At 31.3% G+C, this 18,844-nt stretch overlaps 2 protein-coding genes across 3 annotated transcripts in view; one reads left to right on the plus strand and one right to left on the minus strand.

Moving 5' to 3' along the window:
* Window positions 1-18,844, plus strand: part of LOC114335773 (peroxisomal targeting signal 1 receptor) — an 82,105-nt gene that overhangs the window by 12,801 nt on the left and 50,460 nt on the right. For both annotated transcript variants that reach the window (XM_050642611.1, XM_050642612.1), the window contains exons 3-4: window positions 3,478-3,654; window positions 8,095-8,275. In XM_050642611.1, coding sequence (XP_050498568.1) covers window positions 3,478-3,654; window positions 8,095-8,275 — 358 coding nt within the window. The remainder of the gene's footprint in view (window positions 1-3,477; window positions 3,655-8,094; window positions 8,276-18,844) is intronic.
* Window positions 17,636-18,683, minus strand: LOC126879527 (uncharacterized). The gene is made up of 2 exons (XM_050642614.1): window positions 18,206-18,683; window positions 17,636-18,144 (listed from the first exon to the last, which is right to left on the minus strand). The coding sequence occupies exons 1-2, from the start codon at window positions 18,368-18,370 to the stop codon at window positions 17,977-17,979; spliced, it is 333 nt and encodes a 110-aa protein (XP_050498571.1). The 5' UTR covers window positions 18,371-18,683; the 3' UTR covers window positions 17,636-17,976.

Raw genomic sequence — 18,844 nt, forward strand, 5'->3', positions numbered from 1 at the left:
TTTATCAGGGTTTTGTATATTTTGCATTTAGTTTTTCTAGTGATGTTGTTAGATCTGATGTTTTATTAGCAATATGTATTCTTCTCTTAACTTCTTCGCTGGCATTGTTATCTGCGGTAACTAGTGAACCTAGATATGTAAAAAATTTTATGCTTTCGATGTTATAGTCTCCTACTCTCAGATTCTGTAGGTTTCTTTGGCCTGTCGATTTGCTGGCCTTCATGTATTTAGTTTTTATTGCATTAATATTTAGGCCACTGTTTTGTGCCGCTTTTCTATCGCATTAAATGCTTCTATCATTTCTCTTTTACTTCTAGCTATGATATCAACATCATCTGCAAATGCCAATATTTGTACACTTTTTGTTATTATTGTTCCTCTGGTGTTGACTTTTGACACTCTAATTATTTTTTCTAATGTGATGTTGAATAGAATACAGGATAGGGCATCTCCCTGTCGTAGGCCCGTTCTAACATGGGTATCTGTTAGTGCGTTTTGAATTCGAATTTTGCTTTGTACTTTATGTGTTTCTTTTACTATATCAATGAGTTGAGTTGGAATATTAAACTCTTTCAGGGCGTGGATCAGAAATTCTCGATGGATACTATCATAGGCACTCTCAAAATCAATGAAGAGATGATGTATGTCTATATCAAATTCACTAGTCTTTTCCAAGATTTGCCTTAAGACGAAGATCTGATCTGACTTCTGCCTACAGAAACCACATTGATATCCCCCAACTATTTGTTCCGCATATGGTCTCAATCGCTCATACACAATATTTGACAGTATTTTATATGCCACAGTCAGTAGCGTTATTGCCCGGTAATTTTTACATTCAAGCTGATCTGCCTTTTTATGTAGTGAATAATTACTCTGGTGTTCAAGTCTTGGAGGCCGTTCAAGTATTACGTAACGCAGGTACGCAGGTTGGGGGGGGGGGGGTAAAAATCTTCAAAAATTGCGTTACGTAATACGTGAACGCCCCATTAAGGTGCGTTACGTAGGGGGGGAGGGGGGTCAAAAAATCTTCAATTCCGCGTTACGTAATACTTGAACGCTCCCTTGTGGCAGTTGTTTATTATTCCATATGTTCACTATAAGTTGGTGTTTCGCATTCAATAGGGAGTCTCCACCTTCTTTTATTAATTCTGCGCTAATATTGTCTAATCCAGGTGACTTGTTGTTTTTCAGTCTGGTAACTGCTTCTTGCATTTCAGCTACTGAAGGGGGGTTGTTTCTCTGGTATCCGTTTGATTAAGTATAATTCCATCTTATAGTGGATCTCCGTTTTATTCAAGCTTTTCTTTGAAGAATTCAGTCCATCTTTGTAGTATTTCACTCTGTTGAGTTACTATATCTCCTTCTTTGTCTCTGCACATTATTGTTCTTGGTTTAAATTCTTTTCTACTTTTGTTAAGTTTTTGGTAGAATTGTCTGGTTTCTGTTGGTTTATTTAATTCTTCATCTCTTTTTTTTTCTGCGATGTATTTTCTTCTCTTCCCTCCTTAGCATTCTATATTCCTCTTCTGCCTGTCTTGTTCTGTGTCGTTGTTGTAATCGTTGATATGCATTATTTTTTCTCTCTGTTATGTTACGACACTCTTCATCGAACCACTTCCCTTCAGTTGATTTGACCTTTTTGTAGACCCAAGGTCTCTTTGGCAGTGTCTCGTATGATGTTTTTACGCGCTTCCCATTCTGTTTATATCCTCGTGCTTTTGTCTGTTTTCTAGCCTTCCTTTTATATATTCTTTGTATTTGGCCTTTTTGCTGTTGTCTGCGAAGTTTTTTATTTCATATTTTTAAATTTTGGATCCCTTTTCTTTTTTTATGTTTGAGATTCTGGCTCTTATTCTACTTTCCACTAGGTAGTGATCTGAGTCGGCATTTGCCCCTCGTCTGCTGCATACGTTTATTACGTCTGAGTGATGTCTAGAGTCAATAATAACATGATCGATCAGTAAAAGGGCAACAACAGTTCTGGCTATTTTCCCGTGTAAAATCCCATAAGAAATCGCTAAGGTCCAATCTGTTCATTTTTGTCTCATTTTGCGCAAAGCTGACTCGACGGTGACTCTACCTGACTACAGGCGGACTCGACGCTGAGTCGAGTCAGCGGTGAGTCGGCGTCGAGTCAGCCTGTAGTCAGCGTCGAGTCAGCTTTTGCACAAAATGAGACAAAAATGAACAGAATGGACCGTAGCGATTTCTTATGGGATTTTACACGGGAAAATAGCCAGAACTCTTGTTGTCCTTTTACTTCGATCATGTTTACTGTAACCCCATCTGGAGATCCCCACGTTCCCTTATGAATATCTTTTCGCTGGAAGCATGTGCTGGCAATGACCATGTTAAGGGAAGTTGCTAGATTTATTAGTCTGATGCCATTGTCATTGGATACTTCATGGAGGCTGTGCTTACCTATCGTTGGTAGGTATTGTTGCTCTTTTCCTATTTTGCGTTGAGAACACCTAAATAATTTTGATGTCATTCTTTGGGCATGAATGGTATGCAGCTTCTAGTTCTTCATATAATTTTTTTTGACATCGTCTTCTTTTTCCTCTGTAGGGGCATGCACATTTAAAATGCTATAGTTAAAAAAAGTTCCCCTTAGTCTCAGGATACACATTCTAGGGTTCATAGCACGAAAGTCTCTTACGAGGTGTTTAACCTTTTTATTTACAATAAAGCCAGTACCTAGTGCGTGGTCTTTAGCGTCGCAACTATAGAATATAATGTGGTGTCTTTTGTCAATGGTGCCAATCCCGGTCCATCTCATTTCTTGCAGAGCTGTTATATCAATGTTATATCTATTCAGTTCACCGAGCAGATTTTGGATGGCTCCCGGTCTGTATAGGGATCGGATGTTCCATGTCGCAATTCTTAAATCGTGTACCTTTTTCTCACGCAGTCGTCGTCGTTTGATCAGTCTCCGGTAGGATTGCTCAGGTTTACCGGAGTCCACCCGTGTGATTAAGTCACACTTCTTGGAGGTGAGAATAGGAATTGAGTAGGAGTGGCTAGAGGTGTTGTCAGCAAGCGACACCTTGTATTGCGCATCACTACTCCTTTGAACCCCAGAATTAGAAGATACTTAATATAAAATACAAACTTTTTTATTGAAGCATTTGCCATAAATCATTTTGTATTGAATTTGCAACTTTGTTCATTATACATACCAAACTAAGAACAAATAAGTTTCTTTGGACAGAACTATATACGTGATGAAAAATCTTACTACACGATTGGAAGTTAATGTCATTAAAAAATAACTGCTGTAATTTTTATTCTGGTAGGTTTCTATTGGTCAGAATTTCTATGAATGAAATAATCAGTTTAACACAGTCATATAGAATATTTGAGTTAAATTTGTTCGTCCTTGTTAATATTTCAGTTAAGACCAAACTCATCTATTCCCTATTTACTTGACTATTCCCACACTATTCTATTTTTTATGATAAATATTAATTTTAGGAAGTTTATAATAATGAAAATGTCTGGGCGGAAATAATGTCACAGGAGCAGAGACAGCATGAGTTTCAAAGATTAGCTGACACATGGGCAAGTCAAGGTTTAGAGGGCCCATTAGATGCTTCAGAACTATTTTCACAGGAAGATAATTTAGAAGATTCAAAATATGTTTATTCAAAGGTAACTGAATTAAAAATTACTCCTATTTTTCTCAATATGTAATTTGCCTTCTCAAGATCTATAAATCAAGTGTTACTCTTTTGTTCTCGCTTTTGTATTTCTCTATTAATTGTCTTTGTCAAGGCATCCTTTATCCTCTTTCCTGACATAAACCCAAACTGTCCTTCTATCAAATTTTCATTATGTGTGACATTAACTATATCGCTCTATAGCTCTTACAGTCTGATTATTCGACCTTTCTTGCTTCTTCTTAAAGTCCGTCTCCTATCGGAGGTTGGAAATCATCACAGCTATTCTTATTTTACTGGCGGCCGCCCTAAATAGGTCGATGGAACTGCAGCCGAACCATTCCCTCAGATTTCTTAACCAAGATATTCTGCGCCTACCGATACTTCCCTTACCCCTGATTTTACCCTGGATGATCAGTCTCAGCAGCGAGTATTTGTCACCTCTCATAACATGGCCAAAGTATTCAAGCTTTCTTCTTTTAACAGTAAGTACAACTTCACATCCTTTTCCGATTCGACGTAAAATTTCGGCATTCGTCACGTGGTCCACCCAAGAAACACGTAGCATTCTACGGTAACACCACATCTTAAAAGCTTCAATGGTTTTAATGCTGCCCATCTTCATGGTCGATGACTCAACTCCATATAATAAAGTGGAGAAGATATAACACCGCAGCATACGCACTCTCAGATCAAGATTTATGTCACGACTACAGAGAAATATTTTCATCTTGTTAAATGCTGATCTAGCTATTTCTATTCTTGCTCTTATTTCTTTTGTTTGATCGCCTGTATGATCCAGGCAAGCTCCAAGGTATTTATAGGAGGATACCCTTTCTATAACGGTGTTATTGACAACCAAATCATTCCTGGCGTGTGGATCTTTTGTTATTACCATCCATTCTTGCTTATCGATGGTGAAAGTTCCCAACCTCCTATGTCAATTTTTGGCTATTTTGTTTTGTTACCCTAAATTAAAGAGAATATGTATTTTACTGTTTACAAGCTCATATGTCGTTATTTCGTTAATTAGCTTATAGATGGCCATATACGAAATAACGACATAGGATCTTGTAAACAGTAAAAATACATATTTCTCTTTAATTTAAGGGTAATAGAACAAAATATCCAAAAATTGACATAGGAGGTTGGGAACTTTCACCATCGTTATATACCCTACTTATCATTTGCCACAACAAATCAATCCCTTCTTCTACTAGAGCCTTCTAAACCTCCACAGGAATTTTATCTGGTCTTTGCCATTCTTCATTCTATTTAAACCCTCGACAGCCTCATCTCACTTTATTCCCTGTCCCCCTCTTTCTTCTCTCCTATGTAAAAATGGATGGAAGAATCAGTTCTTTTGGTGGTCCATGTTCCTGAAGCGTAGGTGGCGATAGGAAATATGAATGCTCGAATTTAGGCAGAATTTTATGTTTTTTGTAATGTCAGTATTCTTCCATATCGTCAGTATTACAGTCCCATTTGGCGTACTGCATCCAGGACGGTCCTGATAAAGATCCATAGGTAGAAGAAGAATTTCCTGGCTGAGAAACTTAGGAGAGTGATATAGTTGCAGCTCAGCAGATCTTTTCAGAGCAGCCGCCAATGAGATACGGATAGCTGTGATAATAGTCAACCTCCGATAGGAGAAGGAACTACAAAAAGAAGAAGAATCCTGTTAGACCAGGGTAATAAGCTAGAAATAGACCATGTTCGGGACACTCAAAGATCCAGGTAGCTGACTACTTTTTTAGTTATTGTATACCTATATGATGAAAACCTACCTGTTTCCTGCCTAGAGTTCGCGTCCGTTTTTTAATTAATAACAATTTAGTGCAAAAATCGCGATTTTTTCGATTTTTTGCACCCCTTTCAAAAGCTAAATAGTTGACATAAAATTACAAAATTTAATTTTTTATAACATTAAAAAAACCTTAAAAATGCCGATTTTTGAAAGTTAAAAAGTTAATTTGTTACTACGCAAACTGCAAAATAAGTGAAAATCGTTATTTGTTAATAACTTTTAATAAAACTACCTTCGAACTTTGGTGTTTCACCCACAGTTTGATATTGGGGTACTTAACAAACCCTCAAAATTTGAGACCGATCCATTAATTAGTTTAAGAGTTATTCTAATTGTTTATCCCAGAGACCTTTATTTTGCAATAACATAAGACAGAAAATAATGAAGATAGGGCAATTCTGAGTATGCCAAATGAAAGTAGAAAGCTGATACTATCAAAATGTACTAAAAGACGATAAAAAGATTATCTAATATAGTCAAAAATCCTAATGCCAATTTGTGAAATTTTGTAGTTTAAAAACATTTAGAATAACTTTAAAAATATTGTCTGTAGAAAAAGTCATTTTACATATTAGAAAAGCTGGTCTTTTAAACGAATTTTTAAAAATGTAGTTTAACTGGTGACTAGTCGTGGTAAGTGAAGGGGGAGCTGGGAGCCGACAAATGCACGAGTTCAAAAACTAAGAAAAGCAACTTAAAACTACTATCATTTTCTATATCTCGGGATCTACTGAATATATTTTGATCGTTCTTTTTTTAATTTGTATATAATTTTTCTGTACATTACAAATATGTAATTTGTCTAGACATTTATTAATTAATAAACAGTCTAATTTATTTAAACAATTTTTGAAAAAATAATTTTTTCCCAAAAATCCATGATTTTAATCATACTGTCCCTATTAATCATAGAAAAAGTTAAGGTATACTTTAATAAATAAATTATCTTCAATAAATAATTATCTAATAAAAATCATTTATTTATTAAAGTGTACTTTAACTTTTTCTGTGATCATTAATGATACTATGATTAAAAAAATAGATTTTTGTAAAAAAAATATTTTTTTAAGAATTGTTTAAACAAATTAGACTGTTTATTAATTAATAAATTTATAAACAAATTGCATATTTGTAATGTACGTAAAAATTACATACCAATTAAAAAAAGAAAGATCAAAATCCATTGAGTTGATCCGGAGATACAGCAAATTATATTCTTTTGAAATTGCATTTTCGGTATTTCGCTGGATTTGTAGGTTCCCCCTAGTAGTCGTTTGCACTACATTTTTGAAAAATCGTAGAGGGTGCTGTAAAGGTATAATGTTTGTGCAAATTTTTTAAGAAAAAAATACAAATCCCCTTCTTTAAAATGGCATTTTAATGAGATTCCTTAATTATTATAAACAAATTAGCTGTGAATTAAAAAAAAAACATATGGCTAACTTTGTCCCAAATGAGCCCAGGCTAAATTTTTTTATTTGAAAATTCGTGTTAAAACACTATCTTTTCGAATATATAAAAATATTGTTTCTACGGACAACATTTTTAAAGTTATTCTAAATGTTTATAAACTACAAAATTTTAAAAATTTGGCATTAGGATTTTAATACATTTTGATACTATTACGTTTCTACTTTCATTTGACATACTCAGAATTGCTCTATCTTCATTATTTTCTGTCTTATTTTATTGCAAAATAAAGGTCTCTGGGATAAACAAATAGAATAACTTTTAAACTAATTAATGGATCAGTCTCAAATTTTGAGGGTTTGTTAAGTACCCCAATATCCAACTTTGGGTGAAACAATAAAGTTCTAAGGTAGTTTTAGTAAAAGTTATTAACAAATAACGATTTTCACTTATTTTGCAGTTTGCGTAGCAACAAATTAACTTTTTAACTTTCAAAAATCGGCATTTTGAAGATTTTTCAATGTTCTAAAAAACTAAATTTTGTAATTTTATGTCAACTAAGTATTTTCTATGGGAAATAAGCCACAATTTTACTAAATTTTTAATAGTAATTTGTATTTTGACAACGAAACCCGATTTGGGCTTCGAAACGTTAATAAATTCATTTTTTAGTAAAATTGTGGATTATTTCCCATAATTATAAAAATGCCACAAGGAAATAGCTTTATGTCAACTATTTAGTTTTTGAATAGAGTGCAAAAAATCGAAAAAATCGCTATTTTTGCACTAAATTGTTAATAATTAAAAAACGGACGCGAACTCTAGGCAGGAAACAGGTAGGTTTTCTTCTTCTACAATAACTAAAAAAGTAGTCAGCTACCTGGATCTTTGAGTGTCCCGAGAAAATTCTTATTACCCTGGTCTATGTCTCTCCTCTGGTAATTTTGCTTTATTTCAACATTATATCTTAACACTTTTCAATATATACCTACTGTTAATCTGCCACATGATTGTGAAGTCCTTTGATGAGTTTTCCCTTGCGTTAGCAATATTGTATATAACTTTTTCCTCCTCTCATTTCTTCATATAGCTCTGCAGACGATCTTTTGTTAAATTGTGAAATGATTTTCAATAAATGGATCAATGACATCCTATTGAATTTCAATTTTAGTATGTATTTTCATCTGTTCAATATGTAATTAAATTTAATTTTAGTTTATGAAATTTATGAAAGAAGAAGGTAATGACTCCAAAATTGAAGAAGGAAAACTGACAGAACAAGAAGCTGCTCAGTGGACCAAGGAATATTTTGACACAGATGAAAAACCAGCCACCAAAGTTGAAACAGTTGCTCAAGAGTGGTCTGAGGAACTCGAAGAAGGTTTTGTAGATGACCGTGAGTATACAGTTGCAAAATAATATGATTTTATCTCGTTAAAATACAGTGGGTGATCAAATTATTAGAGCCACCTAGTAAAATTCAATTTTTTTTACAAAATGGATATATAATTGAGCTGTATAATATACTAATACGTTTGTTTCCATTTGATTTTCTTGTAACACTTTATGAAAGTGCAATAAATAGTCTGGCAATAGTGGCAACACAGCGAGCGTGGCAATGCCATTGGTTGTCAGTGCTGTCCAACCTAGCTTGCAACTCGTGTGCATATTATTTTGTATTCTTGGTGTTTAGAGTTATAGTAAACTTTGAGAGTTTCTTTTAGGTCATGAGATTCGCGTAGGAAGAGATAACCAAACCGTTAAGCTTCTCCGTCGTATAAGACTGACTTTAGTCTGGGCAGATTATCGGAGAATAGGCCATTTTTGGGAAAAGTTATTTACCGCTCGAATCTTATGATTGTATATATTAATAATATAGGTATGCAAAGTCCGCAGATGGTGTGCTACTTTTTTTATAAACAAAATGGCGCCCGAAAATAGTGTTTTTTAAAATTTTTGCTCTATAACTCCAAAGATTTTAACTTTACACCAAAAACACTCAAATAAAAATTCACCGTAATTAAATTCTGCATAGAGAGGTGTTTTTCCCGATTTACTTAGACGAAAATTTTCCCCGGAAAATGCGGGTTTTTCCAACAAAATATTTAATTTTCAACTAAAGTTTTAGATAAGTAATTGTTTATCAATAATTAAATAACTTGGTAATATAAAAGCTCTTTTCGTATAGATTACAATTCCAGAAACTGATGGAAAGTTAATGAACAGTTTAGCAGCAATTGAATTGTTAATTAAAAATTTACGGTCGCTATAATAACCATAATAATTATGATACAGAAGAATGACTATCATTTTTTGCATAAAAAGTCACTGTACTTATCTAATGTACTTTACAGAATTGAAATTGGACTATTTAGGCGGCCTCAGGAATTTTTTAAAATTATAAACAATTTGTTGGCTTATAAACAAATAGAATATCTCGTGAAATATTAAATTAAATCATGAAAACGGCATTGGAAAAAAAAGCAACAGGACGCTTCTTTTAAAAGAAAAAACGTTTAATTTTGATGGCAAAGATTACGGCAAAGATATAAACAATAGGATCATAATGTTTGAACCATCACCTTTTCATTTTTGTCCTCTTTCTCCACACCAATTTTCATATCTTTAAAATACTCATAACATATATTATTATAATAAAAACTATCGATATTACGAGTTAAAATTGCCAAAAATAGCAAAATTCCAATCAAAAATTAGGTTGTTGAAAATGTAATCTCAAAGTTCAAAATCGGTATACGTTAGGGCCATGGGTACATAATTCGCAAATATTTTACGGCTATCCCTACCTTTTCTGTCTTTACATGGCAAATTACGTGTAGTAAAATTCACACTGGTATGGATATGTAAATATTACTAGAATGTCATTCTACTTGACAATGTCATAACTAACTTAAAGAGATGGCTTTCGAATGTTCTTGGATAACTGTTATTTTTTGTATAATTGCAAATTATTAATTCAGCTAATAGATGTGATAATTTTTTCACTAACTGTGTATTCAGTGGTTGTAATAATTTATATGTACCTACAACAAAAACTAATACTCAATCGAGAAAAGAGGAAAAGTGTTAAAGTGATTTTTTAAGAATATATTGTTATGGAACGCTTACAATTTTGAACATCTTTAACAACAAAATACTTGGATCACAAAATATATCTTGATGTATTCTCTGCTTCTGTCTTCCATAAATAATACACAATAAATAACTTTTTATAAAGTTAACGTCTTAAATCAATTATTATTTATCAATTACACTATATATTCTTTTTCTCATGATCATCTTTCAGTGCGTCACAGTTTTTCGATTTCTCTCTAACGCATTAAATTGTATGTGACAGAAAAAAAGGCACGTCTTTGAATACTTTGGTAATTATTCTAGTTCGGTGATTATTCTAGTTGTCGATAGATGGCGCCATAATCAAAAAAGAATTATTTATTAAATAAAATAATAATATTATCAATATAATCTGTACAATATATAAGACTATACAAATGAAAGAAAATACCATTTTATAAATGCAATAGACACAATTGATTTGGTTTTATTCCAAATTGAAAATAAAATTTGACAACTGTCAGATTTAACAAAAATGTCACGTTAGAATAAATGTCATAAATGTGTATTATCACGGACTTACCTTTTTTTCTATAATTTGTGACGCACTGAAAAATGTTCATGAAAAGGAGAATATCAATATTATTTAATCAACAACTCAAAATATTCCCGATTCATGTCAAATATTTAAAATTGTCACTGATTGTCAATGTCTGACTGACATTATCCTGACAATATTCTATTCGACTGAGTGCGTTGTATGACAGATTTGGAAAATATTACCACAGACATTGTGTTCACTTTTTTCGAATCCTGAAAAAACCAATAGATATTTTTAAAAAATCTAAACGCAGAATGAAAGACTAAATTATTACCAAGGGCCGAAAGTCCCTTAAAATAAATAAAAAGTTTATTTTGAATGAGATATTTGAAATTAAAAATAACACTAAATTTTCTCTTGGTTTTTCACCCCTGTAACTTATTAAAATAAACATTACAGAAGTTCTCAGGGACTTTCGGCCCTCGCTAATAATAGTCCAGGATAATAAGGTTTTTTCCATGACACTCGAGCAGCCAGGGTACTGAAGCGTTTTTTCGACAGGTAATACCTATAAGAGCAAATTGTTACTATTTCCTGCGTAGGATCTGGCGGCCATTTTTATTTATAAACAATTAAGTGTCAAAAAATGGCATTGTTCCCTTTTTTTTTTCAAATCAATGGAAAACAGTGAAACTTATGGTTTTTTTAGAACAAATATCTTTGAGATTATCATAGATTTAAGAAGCCCGAGATGTAACATGAACGTATTTAGATAGCTGCGCGAATGTTGCCTTGTTTCTAAACAGAATTTCAGGGGTGGGGAGCTTCTACATAAATGAAACAGAGTTGGATTCAGAATAATTAATAATATTTATTGAATTAGTTCCGAATATAACACAAATTAATATACACTTATTTAACTAATTACACTAATCGTATTGACTAATCACAAAAAACAACATAAAGTTTTACAATAAATAATTACACTTTTATAAAAAAGAACTTTTTTATAATAAAACCTTTTTATTATTTATAGGAAAGAATATAAAATAATTTAACGATAATCGATTTAACGATAAAAAAATATAAAATTTTTTTTAAGAATCGCTTTTCTTTAGGTAAAAGTGACTAAAATTAAAAATAGTATAAACAAAATCAACCAAAAAGCAAAAAATAAAAAAAATTGAAAATATCTAACACATTTGTCAAAGAAAAGCGTAGCGCGTCTTCATCGAATAAACGGTTTTCGCCCCACGCTTTTCTTTAACGAATGTGTTAGATTTTTTAAATTTTTTTTATTTTTTGCTTTTTGGTTGATTTTTTTATACTATTTTTAATTTTAGTCACTCGTAACTAAAGAAAAGCGTTTCTTAAAATTTTTTTTTTATATTTTTTTATTTTTTCTTTTTAGTCTTACACTTTTCAAACATTAAAATATATCGTTATTTATGTTTATTAAAATAATGTATAAAACATATGATGTACTAACATGAAAAGTAGTCGGAATCGGCAAAAAATTTGAAACTTTATTGTTTATTTATGAAGTATAGCGTAAACAATTAACGTAAAAAGTGAAATTATGTGTAGTTCATATCATTAGCTATAATCCGTAAAAGTTCCAAGTTTTTACATTGTAAAAAACGAGAGAATTTTAGCATTTTCCATTAAAATCGTTTTTTTTTATTTAAACAATTAACAAACATAAAAACAATTTTTTTATTGACTATTCGTGAATTGTTCCCTCGAATGCATATGTCTGCAAATTTTCATTAATTTGCATTGGAGAAAAGGCAGTTAAATTAACGTCTAAAGATTTGACACAAACTATTGAACTAAATAAAAGCGTTTAATAAAATGCTTAAAATTCCAAAAATTACACTCTAATAAAAGTACTTATTTATGAAACAGTTCGTGAAGTATGCTTTTGCAAAAGTACTTCACGTACAGTTTCATACAATATTTTATCTACGATAAACAAATATAAAAACTGAACTCTTCGTCACTGGAATTAATTTCTATTCTACAATTTTTAGAACTTTGACATTTAAAAATCCTAACTACTTTCAAACCACAAAACTGTCAAAAATTTTGTTGTAAGTCATTGCTCATATTGTCATCACCATGACAACGCAAAAATTAAGGATATTTGATTATATGAAAGTGTGCCAAAAAACGCATTGAAAGTGTGCGAAAAAGTAAATCCCATTTAAAATACATTGTTACTTCAAGCACACTTTACACTCTTCACGCACTGATATCTATAATGACAGTTTTCACAAACTAATAACTTATACATAATATGACAGAGTAGATAATAGTTATTTATGAAACAGTTCGACAATTTCATAAAATATTTTATCTACGATAAACAAATAAAAAAGCTGTAACTCTTCGTCACTGGAATTAATTTTTATTCTACAATTTTTAGAACTTTGACATTTAAAAATTCTAACTACTTTCAAACCACAGAACTGTCAAAACTTTTGTTGTAATTCATTGCTCATATTGTCATCACCATGACAACGCGAAAGTTAAGGCTTGTCACCATGACAACGCGAAAGTTAAAAACAGTGCGAGAAAGTAAATCCCATTTAAAATACATTGTTACTTCACGCTTCACGCACACTTTAAATTCTTCACGCACTGCTATCTATGATGACAGTTTTCACAAACTAAAAACTTATATATAATATGACATAGAGTAGAAAAAGTACTTTTTATATTATCACGGTTTTGTTATTGTACATGTACAGCTGGTTCCTAAAAAAAACTGATACGACTCTTAGTAAGATTTGATCATTTTGAGCAGTGTATGATTGGTCTGACATTATATTATATTTATTATGACAGACAAATAATAAAATAAACAAACAAACAGCCATTTTTTGAGGTTGAAGTTATCTGACAAATTTTAAGATTTGGCAGTGACGGTGACAGTATGGAAATAATAAGTATTTATCCTTCAAAATATAATAAATTAAATATAATTAAACTCATATTTATTATGTCACACCTCATCAAAAGCTTTTTACAAGAACATAGTCAGCGATTTTGATATGGCAGGGCCAGACTAAATCAAGGTCGCCTATAAATCGTGCTGGTAATTGCCTTGCAGCGAGACCAAAAACAAAAGAAGAAGAAGAAGAAGAAGAAGAAAGTACACTGCTCAATTTTCTATAAAATACGCTATAAGAGTCGTATCAGTTTTTTTTTGAACCAGCTGTACATTGTAGGACGCAACATATTTGGAAAGAATAATTAACTTATAAAATATGAATTTTTAGTAGGTGTATTAACTGTTATTTATAATTATGATTCCAACAATTACACTAGTATAAAATAGTATTTTTTAAAATACCACTGTTGTTTAAACTGGTATATATAATTTTAAGTATATAAAGTTTTAATTATTTATTAAAACAATTAAAAAAAGGTACGCAACAGCCGGGATCCAACTGGGGACCTCTCGATCTGCAGTCTAATGCCACTGAGGCATCATCAATTTGTAGATATCGATTTATTAACGTACTTTAAAATATCATTGCATTAGTCACATTTTTAAAATAGTTTGAAATTAAAAAAAAATCGATTTATCCATACAGTGTGATTGGTCAGTAAAGCTTTGTAGATCCGTTATAAGATAAGTAATAGATAGTAATAAAAGTTAATAACAAACATTGTAGCCAACTTTGATTACAAATTGATAATCAGTAATCCTAAATTGTAAGTTTTAGACAATTATTCAGTCATGGCTTACTTAAAATTTGGAAAGATTTAGATCCGTAATTATTAATAATTTTGCTCTGAAAAATTAAAATATCTCGAAAACTAATAAATTTACACATAGGGAATGTTATACAAAAATTATAGTATGGTAATGGTACTTTTCGATAATGATATTAAACTACAGGGTTAAAATTACTGAGAAAATAATGTACTTGCGTTTTGACTCACCATGTATTCAATATAAAGAAAATTAGCAAAACAAACATTTACGAAAATTTTGACAATAAATAAAAAAATATGACGTCAATAAACCATTGACCTTGTGCGTGGTTTTATTTATACAGGTAGTTAAACTTGTTACGATTTTCATATAAAATTGGTTATAACTTTGTAAATACCCCGTATAACATACCAAACCTTTACATTTTTGTAATCGAAAAGTTACGAAGATATCGAATATATAATAAAATATAGGGTGTTTCAATTAAAAAAACAAAAGTTTGGTCTGCCACTCTGTTATCGAACACCCTGTAACATTCTAACTAATTTTGTGATGTGAAGCTCAAAGTTCGCTACAATTTTTGTTATTAAGTTTTATCGCTATACATTACTATAACGGATCTACGGAGCTTCACCCCACTAATAATTAATCACCCTGTATAATAGCAGTTAAATATTGCATTGTTAGCTAGTTCTAAGCTATCCTGAAAATTTCAGATGGCTAGATAGCCTGCAACTATTTTTAAAATGGATTACAAAATTTGTGGAGTCCGTGACACCAACCAAGCCAAGTATATAAAAAGGTTTTAAAATAATCAATGATCAAAAACTAAAAAATATTTTTATTGTCCAGAAAATAATGTCATTTTATTATGAAAAATTCTTTTACTTTTACTAGTATCTATAATTGTTTTATTATAATGATGAATTCGGACGTTAATGTAGGTGAAAATTATTAATTTTAATAAATTGGAATAATGTGACTCTAAAAAGGAATAATGTTTGAAATGGTTGTTTAAGTTCTTAAATAATAATTGTTCTGTTAATTCTTTTAATATTTGGACATTAACAATATTAACATTAATACTTTTATTAATGTTTATGTGGCACTGTAGCACTTTTTCGGCAGTAGAGCAAATAATAACAACATCGTTGGATGGATAAGTTAAATTTAATGTATCTCTTTGGTTGATGAATGATGTCAACAAGTCTGCTCGGTCTCCTATAAGTGCGTTTACACAGTCTTCACATTTCAAAATTTTCGATATTTTATAAACGACATATCCTGAAATGTATATAATAACTTCTCTCTTGTAATGTGTAAATGATAAGTTCCTTAATTGAAGTGATATAAAATTCGTATTGGATATGTCATCGTTTTCATCAACACATTCGTCTTCAACAATTCGTTCTCTGCCACAAGACTTACTAATTATTTTTTCAGGAGCCATAACTGTAATCAGTTCTAAAGGAATACAATTTCCTCTAAAACTATCCCTTAGTTCTAAATGTTTTAACATTTTTTTATAAGCTGCCTTAAACTGTTTAGCAGTTGGATTATTGTTATAACCCCCCATTGATCTAATTAACCCAAAAAAAAGTTCAACGCGATCTTGACTTAATTTATAGGTTGGAATATACACTAATAAATTTGTTTCCACTAATTGTTTATACAAATGTTGAAGACTATTAATACAAAATAGAAATCCCAAAACTCCCATTTTTCTCTGGCTTTCGCAAAGCTTTACCCCGTTAACTAAAGTTAATGATTTTAAATATTCAGCAGTTTCGGTTAAAAAGTCATTAATTTTGATATAATTCTCTGTATTTAAAGGCTTTTTATAATCTTTTTGTGACATATTTCTAGAATTAAAAACATCAAACAAATTATTTAAGATACGAATAAAATTGACCGTAGCAGCAGAGTTACTAAATTGTTGTAACTGTAAAACTTGTGTTGAATATTCAATAGCATGTGCCACAGAGTTACTAAATAATTGTGTTGCCAACCTTACTTTCATTTTTTGTTTTTTATAATTAATATGAGATTTTTTAAGTTTATTTCGTAAATGAACCCCCTCTTCCTCTTGGAGTTTATTTAATTCCTTAATATATTTCCACTCTACAGTTTCACCATTATCATCAACTAAAATTAGTTTATCTCCTAGTGTGTTTCTTAATAATTTTATCATATGACACGGGTCGAACAGAACTGCAATTTCTTTATTTGAATTTTGTAAAGTAAATGTAGATTTTAATGAATTTAATTGAAAACTACACCCTAACTCCTTTACCATTGTCACATTATTTGATGCACCATCAAAAGTTACTGATATCACTTCTACACCAGATTGATTTACCAAATTTAAGCATTGTAATAATAAATTTTGTTTCTGTTTGCCAGTTAATGAATCAATTAAGAAATACCCTACGGGAAGTTTCCAAGAGCTATTAATACATACTAACATAAATACTATTGCTTCCTTGGCAATTGAATGACAATCCGTTTGTAAGTCAACTCCATAATCTACATATCCATAATATCGTTTTCCATCCCATTGAACATGCTGGCGAATAGCCATCTCATCAACTGTTAAATTACAGAGTATGGTGTATTCGTGGCCTTTATCTTCAACAGTTCAAAAACCTCTTTTGAAAAACCAGCATCTCCATTGACACTTTGGTACCATCTTGATATTGTTTTGGGATGGGGTAATGCAGAATTAAAAGTAGTTCTTACATAATTATATGCTTTAACGGAATAAAAATGTAATGTTAAAGCGAAGGTTTTCAGTTCACTACCATATTTTCCTTTAGTAAACAGTTGTCTGTGTAAAAATTCCTTATTTGGTCCTATTACAGCTAAAGTTTCTAAAGTTTCATCTGCAACTTTTCCTTTTAAGGACTTAATAACATCTTCTAAAACTGCAACTTTTTTCTTATAACGATTAAGGGAGACTCTAAGAGTTTTAATTGTTTTTCTAGCTCTTCTTAATTGTTTCCTTAACTTTAATTTTCTAGGTGTAACAGCCTACAATAAATGAAACCAAATTAGCCCGTTGAAGGCAAAAAATGTGACTAGAGCAGCCAAAATCCGAACATATGAAACAATAGTTAGACCAACAGTGTTGTATGCATGTGAAACATGGACCATGAACCAGAAAGAATAAAAATAGTTGTATAAAGGTAGCTCACGGTGAATTGCATACAAGAACATATAACATATATATCCTATTCCACGAACATACGCCTGTTTTGGATTCGTTCGACAACGAATATTTTACTGTGCAAAATAAGAAGAACGAAAGTAAATTGCAAATTACATTGTTGTTTCTTGGAATAATTATTAGCGCCATTTACTTTCGTACTTCTTATGTTGCACACTAAAATATTCGTTGTCGAAGTAATCCAAAACAGGCGTATGTTAATGGCGTGGAATGGCCCATACCAGAGCTGATGGGGATATATAAGATACCAAAAAATCACGGCACAGAGAGTTCGATGATTGGGACCTGTTTTACTAATGTCAAAGGAAATAAAGAGTTCTCAAATCAGGTAAAGGGGGGAAGAAGAGAAGAGAGAGAGAGAGAGTGAGAAAGAAGTGGTTTGATGCTCTCCGGGCTGACATATAAGAACTAAGAACAAGGAACTGACAAGAGAACAGGTAAAGGATCGGAAAAAGTTGAACAAACTATTGGTTTCAAAAACAATGCTAGTAAATCAGATATAATATTTTACGAGATTACATTACAGTATTAGTATGTTGTTGGACTTACTGAATTATTTTTTATGGTAGGTGAAGTCGGAGGTGTTTTTTGTACAGTTGATGGTAGTTCTCTATTTCGTTCTTCATAATAACAAGTACTAATGGATGGTTGTCTTATATCAGGTACAGAACATTGAATATCCGCTAAAGCAACTCGCTGAAAAAGAAGTATATATGTTTAGTCTTAGTCTATCAGGTAATATGAAAATACTTCTTACCTCAGATGGTATGGCATTCTTTTTCAGAGATAGAGAAAACGGAGATTTTTCGTAATCAAAGGCATCATCGTTAAAATGTAGGTGACACACACGTGAATATTTAAATACGTCTTCACTGTTTATGTTTAAAGCCAATCTCCATGACTCCCGTCTTTCATTGTCCATTGGAAAACTACAAATAATACCAGTTTAATAAGTCGATGGATTATTAGTAAATTAAATAGCTTGATTCAACTGAAAAGCACACTCTTGATTATACACCATCAAATTAAAGTAATGTATCAAAAGTAACTGTATTAATCAGTAATAATGACTAACTTATGTTTACATGCTTTATTTACTTTATCACCCTGTATAATGATTATGTGAGAAGTTTGATGAAATATGGTGTCTAAATTTTTGTAATATTTTTTTAAGTTATATTACATTGCATTAATATATATTTAGAATAAACAACTAACAGACTACGACATCTTGAGCATATACATATATAAAAAAAATAAACAAAGCAATACAATGCTAAAATCAGTAACTCGGTACTTTTTACAATTACAAACAATCGGGCCTAATACCACCCTGGCCCTGGTGTCGAAGGTAAACAAACCGGCGCGGAATTAGAATTTAAATACTGTTCAATAC

This window comes from Diabrotica virgifera, chromosome 2 (assembly GCF_917563875.1).
Source record: "Diabrotica virgifera virgifera chromosome 2, PGI_DIABVI_V3a".
In the NCBI taxonomy this organism is placed as follows: Eukaryota; Metazoa; Arthropoda; class Insecta; order Coleoptera; family Chrysomelidae; genus Diabrotica; species Diabrotica virgifera.

What these genes read in the sequence shown, in the direction of transcription:
- LOC126879527 (XM_050642614.1), bottom strand. Translation starts at nt 18,370, where the DNA reads ATGGACAATGAAAGACGGGAGTCATGGAGATTGGCTTTAAACATAAAC. An exon ending in AGAATGCCATACCATCTGAG is followed by an intron (nt 18,145 to 18,205) that starts GTAAGAAGTATT and finishes CTTCTTTTTCAG; the next exon opens with CGAGTTGCTTTAGCGGATAT.